Source organism: Balaenoptera physalus (genome assembly GCF_965194825.1).
Source record: "Balaenoptera physalus genome assembly, chromosome: 1".
NCBI classification, from domain to species: Eukaryota; Metazoa; Chordata; class Mammalia; order Artiodactyla; family Balaenopteridae; genus Balaenoptera; species Balaenoptera physalus.
The window spans coordinates 40,416,172-40,433,064 of NC_138882.1; the positions used below are offsets into that span (position 1 = coordinate 40,416,172).

General features: G+C 41.9%; 1 protein-coding gene across 4 annotated transcripts in view; it reads right to left on the bottom strand.

Annotated features, from left to right (window-relative positions):
* KCNH1 (potassium voltage-gated channel subfamily H member 1) overlaps positions 1 to 16,893 on the bottom strand; it is a 417,868-nt gene that overhangs the window by 354,882 nt on the left and 46,093 nt on the right. For 2 of the 4 annotated variants that reach the window (XM_082464235.1, XM_082464234.1), the window contains exons 4-5: positions 9,391 to 9,519; positions 705 to 823 (exon numbers count right to left, since the gene is read on the bottom strand). In XM_082464235.1, the coding sequence (XP_082320361.1) occupies positions 705 to 823; positions 9,391 to 9,519 (248 nt within the window). Of the gene's footprint in view, positions 1 to 704; positions 824 to 9,390; positions 15,128 to 16,893 lie in introns of those variants that run through there. The other 2 variants (XM_082464237.1, XM_082464236.1) reach the window with 2 other exon arrangements.

Genomic DNA, 16,893 nt, shown 5'->3' on the forward strand with positions numbered 1-16,893 from the left:
TGTGCCAGCAAAAGGGAGAACACCACCACCATGAGTTTTCCTTACTACAAAGGTTATGGAAACAGCAATAATTTTAAGTATATTTATTAACCTGGAAAGATGTTCATAACTTTATAAAATGAAGAAAAGGCAATACAACCCACCTTAAATATACACATTGATTCCTAGATACATCTCAACTTCATTAATGCGAAAAAATGTATTTCTTAGGCTTTAGGAATAGAATATTTCTTAAATGCAAAAAAGAGTTAAGGCATGCCCACAAAAATAACAATGTTATCTGGTTAGTGGGATTCTAGGTGATCTTTATTTTCTTCCTCTTTGCTTCCTGTATCTTCTTTTCCTATAATAGTATGTATTGCTCAAATAACAAAATTGTTTATGGTTTATAAGTAAAACCCCCTTCATGTATATAGCACTTCTAGCTCCTTCCCTACTCCTTCAAAAGAGTCAGCTGACAGCTGTAATCTCAACCAATTTTGAATGGAGTTGTTTGCAGTTCCTTTTACATATCTGAGAGTACACAACTAACAGGAGTTAGATCACTTACCCAAAGTCACACATGGTGGTGTATAGACCAGCCAAGACAAGAGTCTGGGGTCCTGAAGGTCCCTTCCAAGCCATCACACTCACTGTGGACCATTTTCTCAGCCCAGGGACCCCATGGAAGTGAGGGTTAAGCTGAGCTAAACCTTTGCCCTTACCTCGGCCAGGCGGGAGTGCTTGTGGACGTTCTCGCCTTTTTGCACGCTGGGAGCCAGCTGCTGTAGGACACCCCTGCTGCTTGTCAGTGCTCTGGTCAGCCGAGCAAACTTCCCCCAGCCTGGAGCATGTGGAAGACAGGAGAGACAGGTTCAACCAGGTCCTGAAGGTGCTCGGACATTCATACCACGAGTTACCCTGTCAGAAGCAGACGCCCACCCTCCATGTCCTCCTGCACATCCGCAAGTCACTCGGCCATCCTCGCAATCAAGATTCGCTGATCAAAAAAGCACCTAGACATGCTCAAATCTGTGCAGTGATGCACTTTTCCCTTGTCCTTTCACTTGACCCTAATCATAGCTTGGTGAAGCAGGTACAGCAGGTCTTAGCACTGCTTTACAACTAGGGAAATCGAAGCACAGAGTGCCTAGGCAGCTAAGAGTCTAGAACCCAGATCTCCCCACTCTGGCCCAAGGCTTTTCTGCCAGATAACACCAGGCAATCAAGATGTTTCCCTGACTTTATGGCTCAGGCTGTTCCCAAGCCCCCTGTCGTCTGATCCTAGCAGAGACTAAGCGGGTTCGGGTTTTAAATGACTAGACAATCTAGTCAAATGGCCGTTCCATGTACTACCTTCTCCAAAGCCAGGGGAATAAGAAATGAATTTAATCCGTGGGCAGGTGGGGAAACAATACTAGTCGATTTTAGTCTGCTCTAGGATGGGGGAAGGACAGCTGATGGCAGGTAGGTCCCCTTAAAACTAGAAACGCAAAGAGCCGAGTACTGAACTTAGAGTAAAGAAGTCTGGATACAAATCCCATCTCTGCCTCCGGCCTGCTTGAGGTCACCAACAAACTGCTTAAATGATCTGGGCCTCAATGATCTCATCTGTAAAGTGGAAATTAAAATACTCTATCTACATGCCTTAAATGCAGGATGCATTTTCCTGGTAAAACAAAGTGGCTAAGTTTAGTGGGCTAAAACAAAGACTGTCTTGAGGCCTCCTTGGCCCTCTGGACTAGCTCCTTTTACAAGGAAAGTAAAACACTGGTCTTTTTCTAATCCAGACCACTCTATACTCCAAAATCTAAGATGCACCAGTGATCTTTACTAAGATTTAAATATGTTTGAGGAATCGTTTAAAGGTGCCCAAAGACAACCGTCCATTTCAATGTCCAACAAGCCATCTGCATCAAGGTTATGACCATGGCAATTGCCTCATGAGACCCCTGAAAGTCTGTAGGGGTTCTCAAAACCAAGTTTGGGGCGAGGGAGCTCCAAAGACCTGGATGTGGGGTACAGCAAATAAACAGAGCCTGCAACTATTTTTACATGACAGCTAAAAGCAAGACGAGGCGATTTGATTTTTGTCCTTTAGAGTTTAGAAGTAGCCAGCGCCTTGCAGCAGAAATCTCATTTACCAAATTTTACCCTGGAGCACATTTATAAGACGGACTCAGAATCCAGAGGACAATGAGGTCAAGCAGAGTGATGGCCCTTTTTCTGCACAACCTTTAAGAATCAAGATCTGTATAAATTTTGTCAACGTAAAAGAATAGCAAATCAAGTTCCTTTTTATCTCATTCCAGAAGTTCTAGGCTTTAATAAAAGATAGTGGAATTTTCATCCATCCCGATGCCACTAAGCAGAGATATGGGTCACCTTGAAAAGAGGCTCACGGTGGTCGGGCTGCGGGGACTCCCACTGATGTTGACAGGAGGGGACAGCCCAGACTCTCCAGGGGTATTTGACATCTTCCCCAAATGGGCCATTCATGAAAGTGTTCACTGGAATTTGCTTGTGTGAACTGTGGACTAGAATTTTTTAAAGTCTCTTTCAGAGTCAGGCTCTCCTTCACCTGAAAATAAAGCTGGAATTGAATTCTGCAAAGTTTTTCAAGAGGAGCAGAAAGTATATTTTTCAACTGGTGAGAAAACAGCTGTGCACTTAAACATCAGCAAGGGCTCTGAAACACCACCCCCCTCCATTCAATCCTACGCATCCACCACCACCACAACCTACACTCTGGTACCAATGATAAGAGGGAGCTAGCAAGGCAGATATCCCAGACCCTGCTTGGCAGGGCTCAGGGCCCTGGTCCATCAGATGACATGGCACAAAAAATGAAAAGAAAGATCCCTGGACTTCAGGGCACTTCCCCAGGCCCAGGCTAGCCCCTCACTCTAGGCCTGATTCTATTTTCAAGAATGTGGCTCTTAAAAGAGTTGGCTCTCAGGTGGCTGAGTGAAGGGCACAGGAAGGCGAGTGGGTGTTGGATTGGGAAATGGACAGGCAGTGTGAAATCTACCAGGATGGGCAGACTCTGCCTATTCTGAAGGAAGGAAGGAAGTTCTTTCCCAAGCTCCATCCCCATGTTGTCCTTTCTGGACTCTATAGACACTTTATAACAGGACTCATGCTGAGCCAGATGAAAGAACATCATTCATTCACATATTAATTCTAAACATAACTACTATGTAAATACCATCACAGTGCTAAATCCTGGGGATACTAAAATGAAAAATGGCACAGACTCTGGCCTCAAAGAGCTTGTACTCTAGTAGGGAAGACTGATAAGTAAATAAAAAAGTATGATATAGTAAGCTAAATTCTGTAACAGGTGAGTAGAGGACGCTATGGCCAAGACTGTCCAGAGAAGGCATATCTAATCCAGGCTGGGCAGTCAGGGAGGGCTTCCCACAGGAGGTGACACTAGAGCAAACTTTTAAAAGATGAGTAGGAGCTAGTTGAAGTCAGGAAGGAAAAGATTCCACACAGAAGGAACAGCACCTATGAAGGCAGAAAAATCCTAAAACAGGGTAATATGTCAGTGAAGAGTAAGACCTTCTTAATAGCTAGATGAATGGGGCATGGCCCATAGAGGGGAGGAGGATGCAGGCAGTGGCCTGAAGTAATGCTAAAGAGGTTGTCAAGGGCCAGGCTGAGAAGAACTTAGGTGGTAACAACCTAGATGGCAAGTTAAGAAATTTGAACTTCAACCTGAAACCCAAAGGGAATCCAATGAAAGAGTTTAAATATAGTAGGGGAATTTTAGGACAAAATGGCAGTGTGGATAGTGGACTATAAAGAGGGCGGAGGGGGGTTAACAGATAGAAGACCAGTCAGAATCCCAGGCAAGACACCATGAGGGCCTGGACCAGTGCTATGGCCTGAGCCAGGTGACAAGGGGAGACTTGAGAACAGCTGCAGAGGTAGAATCAATGGCTGTAGAGGGAGAGAAGAGGCAAGCCAGGTTGCCTCTGGGTCCCTGGTTTGGGTGACTGGAATGACAGCCATGAAATGAGATTAAAAACACAGAAGAAAGTCAGTCAAACTGAAAAAGACAAGTATATGATATCACTTATATGTGGAATCTAAAAAAATAATACAGATGAACTTATTTACAAAACAGAAACAGACTCACAGACATAGAAAACAAACTTATGGTTACCAAAGGGGAGAGGAGGAGAGGAATAAATTAGGAGTATGGGATTAACAGATACATACTACTATATATAAAATAGATAAACAACAAGGACCTACTGCATAGCACAGGGAACTATATTCAATATCTTGTAAGAACCTATAATGGAAAAGAATCTGAAAAAGAATATATATATATTGATATATATATCTGAATTACTATGCTGTATACCTGAAACTAACACAATATTATAAATCAACTATACTTTAATAAAAATTTTAAGAAAACACAGAAGAGAAGCAAATGGGTTTGGTGGAATATGAATGTACAATTTGGACCAACAATGTCCCTCATAGCAGAGCCATCAGGAAAAACACTCCTGGAAAAATCAATTTCCTATTGTCCAAAGGGTCAACTGGGTGAGAATAAGCCAATGAGAATCTGGCTCAAGATGATCTTGCTTAAGGGAAGCCACATGGTCATTTTCCACAAGGAAAATAAGGCAGCTGCCTTCAAGGAAGCCTTTCCCTGGTACCACCCTACCCTAGCAGAATTGCCTGCTCCGACCTGTGTAGCCCCATTTGCCTTAGGCAGACTTCTATTAGATCACTGATTAGGCTTTATTGTTCTTATTTGCTCACCTGTCTGCCTATCTTCCAAACAGACTGTAACGAGCAGGGGCTCTTAGACATTTCCTTAAGGTCAGCACCTAGCATAAGGCTAAACACCCCAAAGACACCCAGTAAGTGCGTGTGCTGAATAAATGTGCATGAAGAACAAATTGTGTTCTCTCATTGTCCTACTTCTACCTGGGTTTCCAGTAGACATAAAGCCCCAAAATATAAGTAGCCCATTTTACAAACTCTGTTAAGCTTTAGGAGGTATTTCTGCACCCACCCTTCCAATTACATCCCATTTGGGAGTTTAACAGTGAACTGAGCTCAAATGAAGAAACCCCTAGCTCAGGGTTCTTCCAGCTCTGTCATAAACATCACCACAAGGCAGGCAGAGGCAGGGCTGGGGGTGCCATGGGAAGATCAAAAGCATCACATGATCAGGAAAAATGAGAGGGGGCAAGCAGGAGGGGAAGAGGAAGCATGAAAGGGAAAAAAGGACAGAAGGACGGGAATGCAGTTTGCAATCTAGCAAGCAGCTAAAAACGATTTACTGGGTCCTTTCTCCATTCTCAGTAAGCACAACCACTATCTCCCTTGCTTGAGCCCACACTGGCTACAGGTTTCAACTGGGGTGAGTCCCCCGCTAGGCTGCTTTAGCCCACACATCCCTGTATCCTCCCTAGGCCAAAAGAGATGGTTCTGGGATGAGCTGGAATTCCAGTTCCTCCCAGGGTAAGTCCAGAGATACTAGGAAAGACAGACCTACAGGCCCCTCCCTGGGAAACCATGCTGAGCCACTTGGAAGAGAAGTTGCACAGGACTCCTTAAAGTATCCTCGCCCTGGTGAGGAGGCGATGAGGCCGGGCTTGTCCTAATCTGAAGAGTCACAGATTCTCTTAGAGGAGCTGGTGCCATAACCCAACATCCAGCAGAGAACAATGGACACAGGAGACCACCAGGTCAACGTCGACAATGACTAGGTATCCTCAAGTCTTCCGCCCCAGACCTTTTCCCTATTGATGTACAAATAACCAAAAACCTAGGATGGCTTCTTCAAGCAGAAGTCACTAAATCATCACCTTTCAGTCATCCTAAGGGCCGAGAGAGAAAAATGTTAATATTGGTGGTGAAGAGGGGGCCTGTGGCTTGTATCCATTACACTCTTTCTTCCCCAAGAGCACCTCACATATATCCCGCATGAAGACGCCTGGAGAAGGGTTGGCAGTTACAACAGCTTACCGGAGCCGTCAGCCCTGGATATTCTAAATCTTTGGCCTTTAAAAATCTCCTCTGGAGTTTTACATTCCGTTTATTGTCCACTCTTGGCTCAATTTTAACTCTGTATTTACAAGTAAATACTAAATTTACTTTAGTGGATCTTTGAAAATGAATCTGCTCCTTTAATGTGAGATGATTCAGTGAGGTAAGAGAGAAAAGAAGAGGGGTGACTCATCCTTGGGTGAACAATGTAGAGAGAAAACTCTGAGCCCTACACTCTAATTCTTCTCTACCCACTTGCCCAAGGCTCCTGGCTTAGAAGGGCGGATGGGACAGAGAAAAACACCCCTGCAACCTACTCCCAATTATCCAAAGTACCAGAAAAGCAAGAGATAAGGAAGAAATGAAACCCCTGGAGCCTCACTGAGTCTCATTTCAACCAAGAATTCCCACCTACTCTCTCATTCAGCCTTTACACACACACACACACACACACACACACACGCACGCACACACCCCAGAGCCGTTACCAAACAGCAAACCTAGCTTGCCTTCATCCCTTGCTCCATGCCACCTGTGGGCACTTTTTATCAGAGAGAAAAGGAAGTAGCCAAAAGATGAACAGGAAAGAGGAGATGAGGAAGTCAGGGGTCTGGATAATTCACGAAAAGGGTCACAAGAAATGATACACTAAATAAAAGAGGGGGTTCAGGGAGCATCCCCAGGGCCCATCACATGTGCTCAGGGCCAAAGGGGAGTTACTTTGTGTCAGATGCTAAAATAGTCTATAGCCAATGATCCCATGTGTTCTCCCCTTTGTGTGTCGTTTATGGGAACATGTTAGGCACCAACTGGCTTCCTGAGTCACCATTAGGATGCACTCACCCGACTCCCAAGCCCCAAAGTTAGGCACAACATGATGAGAGAAAACAAAGTCATTTTAAAGACAATCTGAGCACACTTGACTTTAAAAAGTCTAATCTAATGGTGGGAAAACATCTTGTATTGCTATGCCAAAAAGCAATTATCTGGGGATTTTCTGGGGTTTTCCATTATCCACCCTTCCATTCCATCTCAAAAGTGAATTCTACACAAGCCTGGGCCAGCAAGACTCTTAAGGCTCTTTATGCTAATCGAGGCACTGTACTGAAAACCCCGCCAGACCTGCTGGAATCTCACAATGTGAGAACGACTTCCGAGAAGAAATGTCAAGTCAGGAGAATAATCCAGCCACATGGCAGTGTATTTTCCATCTAGACTGGACCCTTACAGCCAGAACTGCAGTTTATAGACTTACAACGATAAAGGCCTGGAGAATTATCATGCTCTTCCGTCAGCAACAGACTAATATAAAATTTGACCTTGGCCTAAACAGACCACCAAATAGAAGTGGGTCAGGGGCACAGTGACACGACAAGTGGGAGGGTCGAAACGTATCTGCCACAGCATTTGGAGCTAACAGGCTTATAAAGTCATGTCCTGGAAGAAATATTAAGCATGATCCACTATCAGCATTCCTATATTGAGGGCTAAAGAGTATGTACGTGTGTGTGTGTGTGTGTGCATGTGTGTTTTAATTTTTAGAAATCAAGTCATGTATTACTCCAATTTATTTCACTGACAAAGAGAATTAATATCTGGTTCCCTTGGCTAACAGGGAATAGGGTGTGTGTGTGTGTGTGTGTGTGTGTGTGTGTGCGTGCGTGTGTGTGTGTGTGTGTGTGTGTGCGCACACCCACCAAAACCCTTATCAGCAAGGGAAATACATCAGCGAGGCAGGAAAAATGAAGTAGAGCATTTTATTCCTGGAAAATAAACCTCAGTGAGTCCCACTGCATCAATCTGATTTATCTCTTCTTTCAGGTTTCATGAGAATGCCAGGCAGACACCTAGGTGGCATGCAGGGAGCATTCTCGGTTGACTCTGCCTATCCTACTAAACAATCCCTCACGTCACCTGAAAATGTTCCAGTGGGGATGATAAGGAAATATTCTGACTCAACTACATCCCCTAGTTCACCTTTGTCAGAGAAAACTTGCAAAAATAATTGTGAAAATATCAGATTACCTTTAAAATGCTATTTATGAGTTTACTCAGTTAAAAAAGTAAACGGCCTTTCTAGATGGTAGCAAGATGACACTCATCATGAGTGAGCCTATCGCTGTGTAAGAGCTACTGCACTGAGAAATCTTCAAGTCAGAAACTAGAAATCAGGGAATCACAAATCTGCAGGAGAAAAGGAGACTGCCGGAGGGTGAGACAAGTTAAGAGACTTTATTTACATCTGCTCTGGTCTTGAACCCCAAAGGCAGGCTGTGATTGATTTACTGAGCTATAGATAGTTAAAAAAAAAAATAGGATGTACTGGTATACACAGCATTGTGCTCTGAACTCTATAAATATTAGCATCCAAATGTGGTAGGATTTTAAATATCCTCAGAGGACACAGCCCCCAAGGGAGCAGCCACAGAATATTTTTTATTTCTTGCCATTTAACAATCACAATTTTGTCACATCGAGGATAACATGCCCCAGTTTGACTCTCTCATGAACTCCACTCTTATCTCTCTGCTGCGTCTCAGAAAACTGCAAGGAGTAAGGTTCTCTGGTAGAGCCGGAAAATCAGCCGCAGAGCCAGGAAACACTGTGACATGAAAGAGCTCCTGGCCTCCTGGTTATCTTCAGGGGGATGGAAAAGACTGCTGTGATACCTCCTAATCCCAAGCCTCTGGGAATGACATCTTCTGTATTTCCTGATGAGCTGGACCTCTTCGGGAGTATAGTTGTTCTAGAAATCCCGAGCCATCTCCTCTCCTAGGTCCCCAGTGTTATTTAAACCATACATGCATGTGATATGGCTGAGGTGAGTGCTAAAATATGTGGTCCCAGAGCTGATTAAGTGACCCATATGGGAATGTTACTGGCCTCATTAATGCCATGTTTCCAATGAATTAACCAGTCACAGACTTAACCAACCAAGAGGCAGAGATGTACTAAAATCTACTTTAACACTCTTAAAATGCTAGAACTCAGTCAAATCTAAAGAAGTTTATATAGAAATAAGATGAATGTGACCATGAATTGCCACATTTGGGTGACTGACATCTGTCATGTGAAAACCTGCAAAGATTCTGACAATACCAGAGGTGCCCAGTTACCTTCTTCTGTCTACTTGGAAAGGGTTAATCTACAAAGGTATGAAATTGATTCAAATGCCTTCCTAACCAAAGCTTTTTTTTTTCTCACTTTCTTTTCCCTCAATACATTCCAGAACGATACAATGCTTTACCCAACACAAATTAAAGTTTAAATCTTGATCCTCGTGCAGAGATTGCCTTGGCAACCTCCAATTCTCTGTAACGAGAGTCACACTATAGGCAAAAAAATAAAGAAGGCATAAAATTATTTGTACAAATCAGAATTACAAACCTTTACAGGAATCATCCTCAATCGGCTGTTTGAAAGCTGTTATGTCACTGAAAGTGCAAAGAAATAAAACCACTTTATCCTGTTCATTTCGAATTGGAGCAATTTTCACAAAGAACCACACAGGTGTCCCTGAAAGAAATACCAAAAGGTTGGTCAGTAATTTGCATTCTCATTTGAGGGGCTATGGAAGTAAAGACTTGGGAATGAATAGGTACAAATATTAGTTTGTTTTTAGAATCATTTCATTCCTTCAGGGACTGGGTTTTACACCATTAATTTTTCCTCTTGCTGGAATAAAAGCTTCCATAGTAACTACTCAGTGGGGAGTTTTCTCCTGTTCAAATAATTTTGTAATTGCAGATTTCTTAACCCTTGTAAAATGATTAGAAAATGAGTTGAAAATCCCTCCTGAGCTAAGGTACAGAGACCTTAAGACTTACCTTAGACCATGTAGTGAACAAGTAAACAGTAGGGGCCAGTTTCGGTATTGCCAGCCATGGCCGGCCAACCATGAAACTCAAATTTCCATTGCTAAAAGCTCCCAGTGCCAAAATTCAGCTTGGGAATCCATCAATTTGGCTCAATGGACCATGGGCTAGAAACTATGTTTCTAAATCTCTCTCCCCAGAATAAAAATCCCAGAGGTCCTATACGATGGCAAATAAGGACACACTGAGGAAGGAAAAGAATCACCGCAACGATTCTCCTGGCAAAGGCTCCCCCAGAAAGGGACTTTCCAGGTGGGTTTCAGCTGTGATTACTTAGTACTTTAGGAAGCTCAATGAACGTTTCAACTTCCAATCCTTGCTCCTGAGCTAAACTGGGGGATAAATGAGCTCTTCCAAAGCACTGCCCTAAACCACAGAAGGAGAAGGTGGGCAGGGCTCATCTGACTGACTTCTCAGAGAGGTCACTCACTCAGGTATCTGTGGAGAAATACCTGCACAAAGTCAGTCTCTGGCTTCCAAAAACAAAAAAAAAAAAGAAGGAAAAGAAACAGATGTTTTCTATCTATTGAGGACATCACAGCAAGATCTATCAATCTCTTCTGTGATACAAAATTAAATGGGGCACAAAGCAATGGTATGTTCACCCCATCTTGTTCTTGTATCCCCGTTCCTAAAACAGCATCTGGCATATAAGAACTTAATAACTATTTGTTGAATTTTGCATAACCGGGATAATGCTTTACATACTATTTTATAACCATTTTCAAATTAAAATACAGTAAATATTTCCCCATGTTGTTAAGTATTAGAGAGGCTTCCTGTGCACCAGGTGCTGTGCTCAGCATTTTACATATTTTATTTTAGGAGATAGCAAGCAAACAACTCACTGAATACTGGAGATGGAAATAGATCCCCAAAAGGTCACCTGGGTCTCTCTGCCTGCAATCACATCAAACTCTATACTATACAACAAGGACAGAGAGACATCTCTGATTAACATTAGGATTAACCAATTTTACTTAACAATTATAAGATTATATATCTGACTATACCACTTATTCATATGTAAGTATGAATAACCCCACAATGTACAGTCAAACAGGCAGCAAATGGATCAGATAGGAATACATTCTCCTTAAATCTTGATTATTTATATATTCATCCACAGTTAACTTTAAACCTCTATCCACTTCCCCTTCCCTTTTTAGCTGCTGGTTTCTGGGTACTCTTAGAAGACAAATACATTATAGTGTCACCCTAAGAAAAATGTGTTTTGAAAGGAAAATCCACCTTACAAAAATCAGGGGAATTCCCTGGTGGTCCAGTGGTTAGGACTCTGCACTTTCACTGCCGAGGCCCTGGGTTTGATTCCTGGTCGGGGAACTAAGATCCCACAAGCTGACTGGCGCGGCCAAAAAAAAAAAAAATCACACATAGTGTTCCAAAATCAAGAAGAACATGGTCTCTGAGTTATCCACTGTTTTTGGAAGGTCTGTGTTACTATTCCTCCCAGTATCCTCCTCAGAACCTGCAGTGGGTTTTAAACCACTTTCAATTAAGCAACAGAAAACTCAAAAGAAAGCACCACACCAGTCGAGCCCACAAACCCACAGCTCTCAGTTGTATCCTAGCTGGTAAGACAAAAAGAGGAAAAAAAAATCTTTTCTTTTTGCTCTAAAGAAAACTGAACAATATTCTCTCAGCTGGGTAAACGAGAAAGCACTCCAAATTTACCAAACTAGTAATAAATCAGAAGAGAGGCCCCCCACTCATGTTGTCTAACACCAGAAGCCTCGTCTTGCTGCAATCCCCAGGACCATCCCCTTCACAGCTGCCGCCTATGGGCCATCCCCTGTGCTATACCAGCTGGGCCGGATATCTATGAACTTGTTCCACTTGGGACTGTGCCATCTAATCTTTATGACTACTAGGACTGATGACACTAACCCACATCTCCCAGATCACAAGAGCTACTGTATTTGTCATATTGGGAGGTCTTTTTCATTTCACCATAGTTCAAGCTCCCCATGAACTTTCCTCCATTTCAACAGGTCAATCTGTTTAAAGTTATGTGCCTCTCTTCACCACACTGTGCCCATTGCTTCCTTCTAGAAATGTTCCCTGACTAAATGCATGCTACTCTGATCATTCCATTTCAATATCTAAATATGTTTCTTGTGCCAAAAATTCATAGAGTCAGTATGTATTACTTTAAGAGTTCCTCGGTTGATCACTTGGGCTTGTTGAGGGTAGGAACCTCTTTTCTCCTGCTGGTGTTTCCTCGTGGAGGCACATCTTTCAGTGTAACACTCCAGGCCTTTTCCCTGGGTTGGCAATTTGGGGGACAAGAATTGGACATGTGTAGCCTGGCCACTTCTCCTCCTCTGCTTAGAGATTAGTGTGCTTTCTGCTCTACTTCCCCATTCAATAAATGTTAGGGGAGAAGTCAAAGGGCAGGGGGGATGGCTGGTAGGAGGAGAAGCCTGTGGTTCTCCGGTGTTACCTGGGTTGGGTGGGTAAGTCTGATTCTAGGATTCACTTTTAGAAACTCACCTGCCCACAGATATAAACTATATTTTCTAGGATCTGCTTTACTAGTCATAAAGGTGGTATTTTAACCTCCATTTGCCTGATTCCTGTATCTCTCCCAATTGTTTCTGACCACAGGCAGGAAAAGAAAGTGCTATGTATTGGGCCCCCTCAAAGCTTAACAGTTGAAGACTATTTCTGTAAATAATTCATAATGCACTCCAAGGGCAGGAGAACTGATCTACTTCCTCTGTCTGATGGTCCTGCACCCCTATTCCAATGGCATCCAATGCAGTGCTACCCATGGGGCGTCACATAGGCCATTACGATGCTCAACCCCGGGAGGCACCAGCCTGCAGCAGTGAAACTCAACAAGCTCTAGGAATGCTTGCTGAGTTTCAAAGAAATAAATCCTACTTCCAGTGTCTTCACAGTTACTCAGACCTACCTCTCTCCCAAATTGTCACACCCAAACAATCTAGGAATGAAGAATGGGTTTAAATTTTCATTTCTGAAATTCTTCCAAAAAAGACTATGAGTCCCTCTTAGATAGCACAGACCAGTCATTTCAACCTTTCACTTTTTAAGAGCGAAGGGTTTTTAACTAATGAAACATTACTCAAAGTCTCAGTACATGAAACAGTTCCTTCAAGCAAACACGAACCATTCAGAGCCCAGAGCGCCACCCACCCAGTTTCCCTTACACACCTCTGGATGCACCCAGGGATATTCAGGAACCCTTTGGCTCCATTCAAATGAAGACCTGCGCGGGGGCAGACGCCTGAGCAGTTGGCCTCCGGGGACCTCCCCTACAGCCCAGATTCTGCAGCGGCATCCATTCCATCAGGATACAAGAGAGACAATGAATGCACAAATATTCACACACACACACACACACACACAAAATCAGGAAGAGGTTAAAATTCTGGGAAAAACCAAGAAAAGCAAGTACTTAATGCCCTGTTTCTGCAAAAAAGAACAAAGGGTCAATGATAAATTTTCTATTAAAGGCAGATCAATACACAAATCCAGGAGAAACACATCCTACTGATGGCAAAGGCTGCAGCTCTGTCCTGGATGAGGATGCCCAGTAGAAGGGGAGTTCCAGGTCAGGCTCCTCCTTCTGGTCACTCTGCGATGGTCATCCCTAATGTAGCTCCCTTGGGTTATGCAGTAATTAACCTGACAACCTAACCTGGCTATAGGGTTTCTCAACCACAAGAGTCAGATAACAAAACAGCAAGGCTCAGGTGTATAAGAGAATTTTTGGCCTCCTACCCTGGACCTCCTCCCAGGTACTCTCTAGAGCCAGGCATCCAGGCCACGTTTGACAGCAACAGAATTGACCAAGCCACTGTGATTGGCTCTTGAGAAGGGCTGCATGTGCTGGGCCATTCGGATGGGTCCAGAAACTAGACTACAGAATGGCAGTCAGCCCCAGGAAACAGACCAATAGGATTTGAGTCAACTTTATTGAGACAAATGACAAGTGTAGAGAGGATGAGAAAGCATGAGGGGGGAAGTAGTGACCACTGGCCATTAGAACATCTGATTCAGAATCCCAAGCCGTGCATTTGAGCCCTATCTCTTCATGTATTTTATGTCTTGGCCACACCACTTTACCTTCTCTCAGAATCAGTTTCCTTATTTGTAAAATGGGAATAATAGACCTACTTTAGACTAAGTTAAAATGTATGATGATACACAGATATTTAAAACTATTACTTTTCTTTCTTCCTTCCTTATAAATTCTTTACCTATAAGGTTAAAATGTTCAATCTCACCTCACAGGGGTGTTCGTATGACTTTAAAAGAGAATGTATCTTAAGGTGTTTAATGAAACTCCAAAGTTGCCTGCACCTGTTCAGAAGGAAAAGGGCCAGTCTCAACCATAACAAGGGAAAAGCTAGAAAATTCAATGCTTAAGCCTCCATGTAATTTAAATTTGATTGAAGGGCAAAAAACAAAACCTCAATAAATGGAGAGAGTTACACTGTTTGTAGATTAAAAGAATCAATTCTGTAAGATGTCAAACCTCCCTTTTAATATATAAATTTAATGCAATTTCAATCAGAATCTCAATTGTTCCTTTTTTCGTTTGTTTTTCTCAGAGCTTGATGAATTGACATTCAATTCAAATAGAAAATTAAAGGTAGAAGAACAGCCAAGAAATCTTTGAAGAAAAAACGTATGACAGGGACTACCTACTATAGTAACTAGGAGCCATTGGCAATGACCCTAAAACAAGCAATAATGAAGACAATAATATCATTTACTGAGTGCTTCCAATGGGGCCAAACCCTGACACATCATGGTTTACCTTTCACAACAACTCTGTGAAGTGGAATTGCTACTGTGACATTATCCCCAATTTAAATATGGACAACCCAAGTGGGAAAGCATTTTAACCAAACTCACGTAGCTAATAAGTTACACAAGGAAAAAGAGGAGAGACACAAACCCATGAATGTGTGAGAACTTAGCATATTTAAAAAGAGCATTTCAAATTGGAAAGAAAGAGCTGGATGATAATAAATAGTGCTATAAAAGTAACAGAAGGAAAAATGGAAGAATATTTTTATTATTTAGGTAAGGAGAAGAGCTTTCTAAGTATTATATAAAGGTCAGAACCATAAAGGAAAAAGACTGACAAACATTTTTTACTTCTATATGGTATTTAAAAAGTCTTTAATTAAAGAGAAAAAATTTTAATAGGCAAAATTGTTTTCAATATGTGTGTGATTTAGGATCAATATCCCTCACATATAAGCAGCTTCTTGTACTGAATAAGTAAAAGACAATCTATTGGTAAAATAGGCAAAAGACGACTGTTTCCTATTAGATTTGTCTTCACAACAGATTGTCACCTCCTCAAAGGCAGAGTCGGTTTCTTATATGTGGATCTCTTTGGCTCAAACCCACAGGCCTGCAGTAGGTAATCAATAAGGACTTAGCCGGCAGCTTCTCTTGCTCTAAGCTGCCTTTCCCTGGGCTTCTCTACTGGAGAAGCTGATCCACAGCTCCCAAACCGGGGCCCCCAGCCACACCATGAATTGTAGAGTCAGTCAAATGCTGGGGGATGTTATCCAGAGGGTGGACTGCTTTCACTCAGGGCTGATACTTCTTAACTTTCTTGTTCAAAAAATGGAAAAGCTAATTGGCCAGCCCAAAAGTGGTCACCTAAATATTTGCTGAATGAGTTCATGAATGATGACTGTCATTGATATAAGAAAATTATCCAGCATACTGAGAATGAGTTAAATCACAACACAAAATATACAGCAATTCCAAAATGCCCAGGTTTACTGGTCAGACTGGCCAATAGATAGAAAGAAACCTTTCAAATAAGCCAGTCTCCAAGACAGGTAATAGTATTACACACACTCATTCCAAAACACACCATGAAGCCTTCTGCTAATTACTTCCAACTCCCCAAAAGGTAAAATAAACATGAATGCCTATCACTAGCGGATCCTTTCTACAAAGTTATCCGTGTAAATACTAAAGAATGGGAGGGGGAAGAATCAAAACAATTTATTAAGAGTTTATAAAAAAATCAATAAGAAAATCACAAGAATTAAATAGAACATATGGGCAAAGAATCTGAACAATTAACATAAAAAAGTAATTTTAAATGGATACTAAATAGGAAAAATACTTCAGTCTCATTAGCATTAAAAATTCTCATTAAACAAAAAAATGTAATTATAGGCAGTCTGATCATTTAAAAATAATACTATTCGGTGCTAGAGCAATTCAATGAGTCAGACACTCACAGTCTGCAAGTGAACTTGGAAATGCGTTCAATTCTGGAACACAATTTGGCAAAATGTCTCAGGAACCTTGGTTCACATTCTTTAACACAGTAATTCTCAACTTCTAGGAAATATTTCACAATGTCGACTAATATCTTTGCACGAAGATCTTCACCTCAACATTATATTTAATCAAGAAAATTTAGAGCCTCATAAATATCCAACAATAAAGGAGGTGTTAATAAAATTCCTTCTAAATTATATTTATGGGGAATTTTAATGATAAGGATATTTTTATGATAAAAAAATTAAATAAATGTACAATTTCAAATTGCATACATGTCAAAGTCTCAACTATGTAACACGTGCAAGACAAAAACACCAAAATGTTAATAGGCTGGTAGTATTTCTCCAAGTCTTTGAGTCTTTAGGGTGATTGATTTTCTTCTTTAAGCCTTCATATGTGTTCTCCATAGTAAAAATGCATTAATTTAAAAATCAGAGAAAAAAGAAAAAAACCATTCCTTTAAATGATGACATTTCACCTTTTAAAATCTCAAATGGGGTGACATTTCCCCCACGGGACTCCATACTGCTTTAAAATGCTGAAAGTTTCAATCTATTGAACTACAAATTGTGAAAGTAGCAACAAACCTGCCTCCTCCTTTCTCTCCTCCCATCCATCTCTGTTCAGTCTGCTCCTCCCGGGCCAGCTGGTCAGTTCAGCCCCACAAGGCTTGCTCCTTGGCTCCGAAGCTCTCACTCTGAAT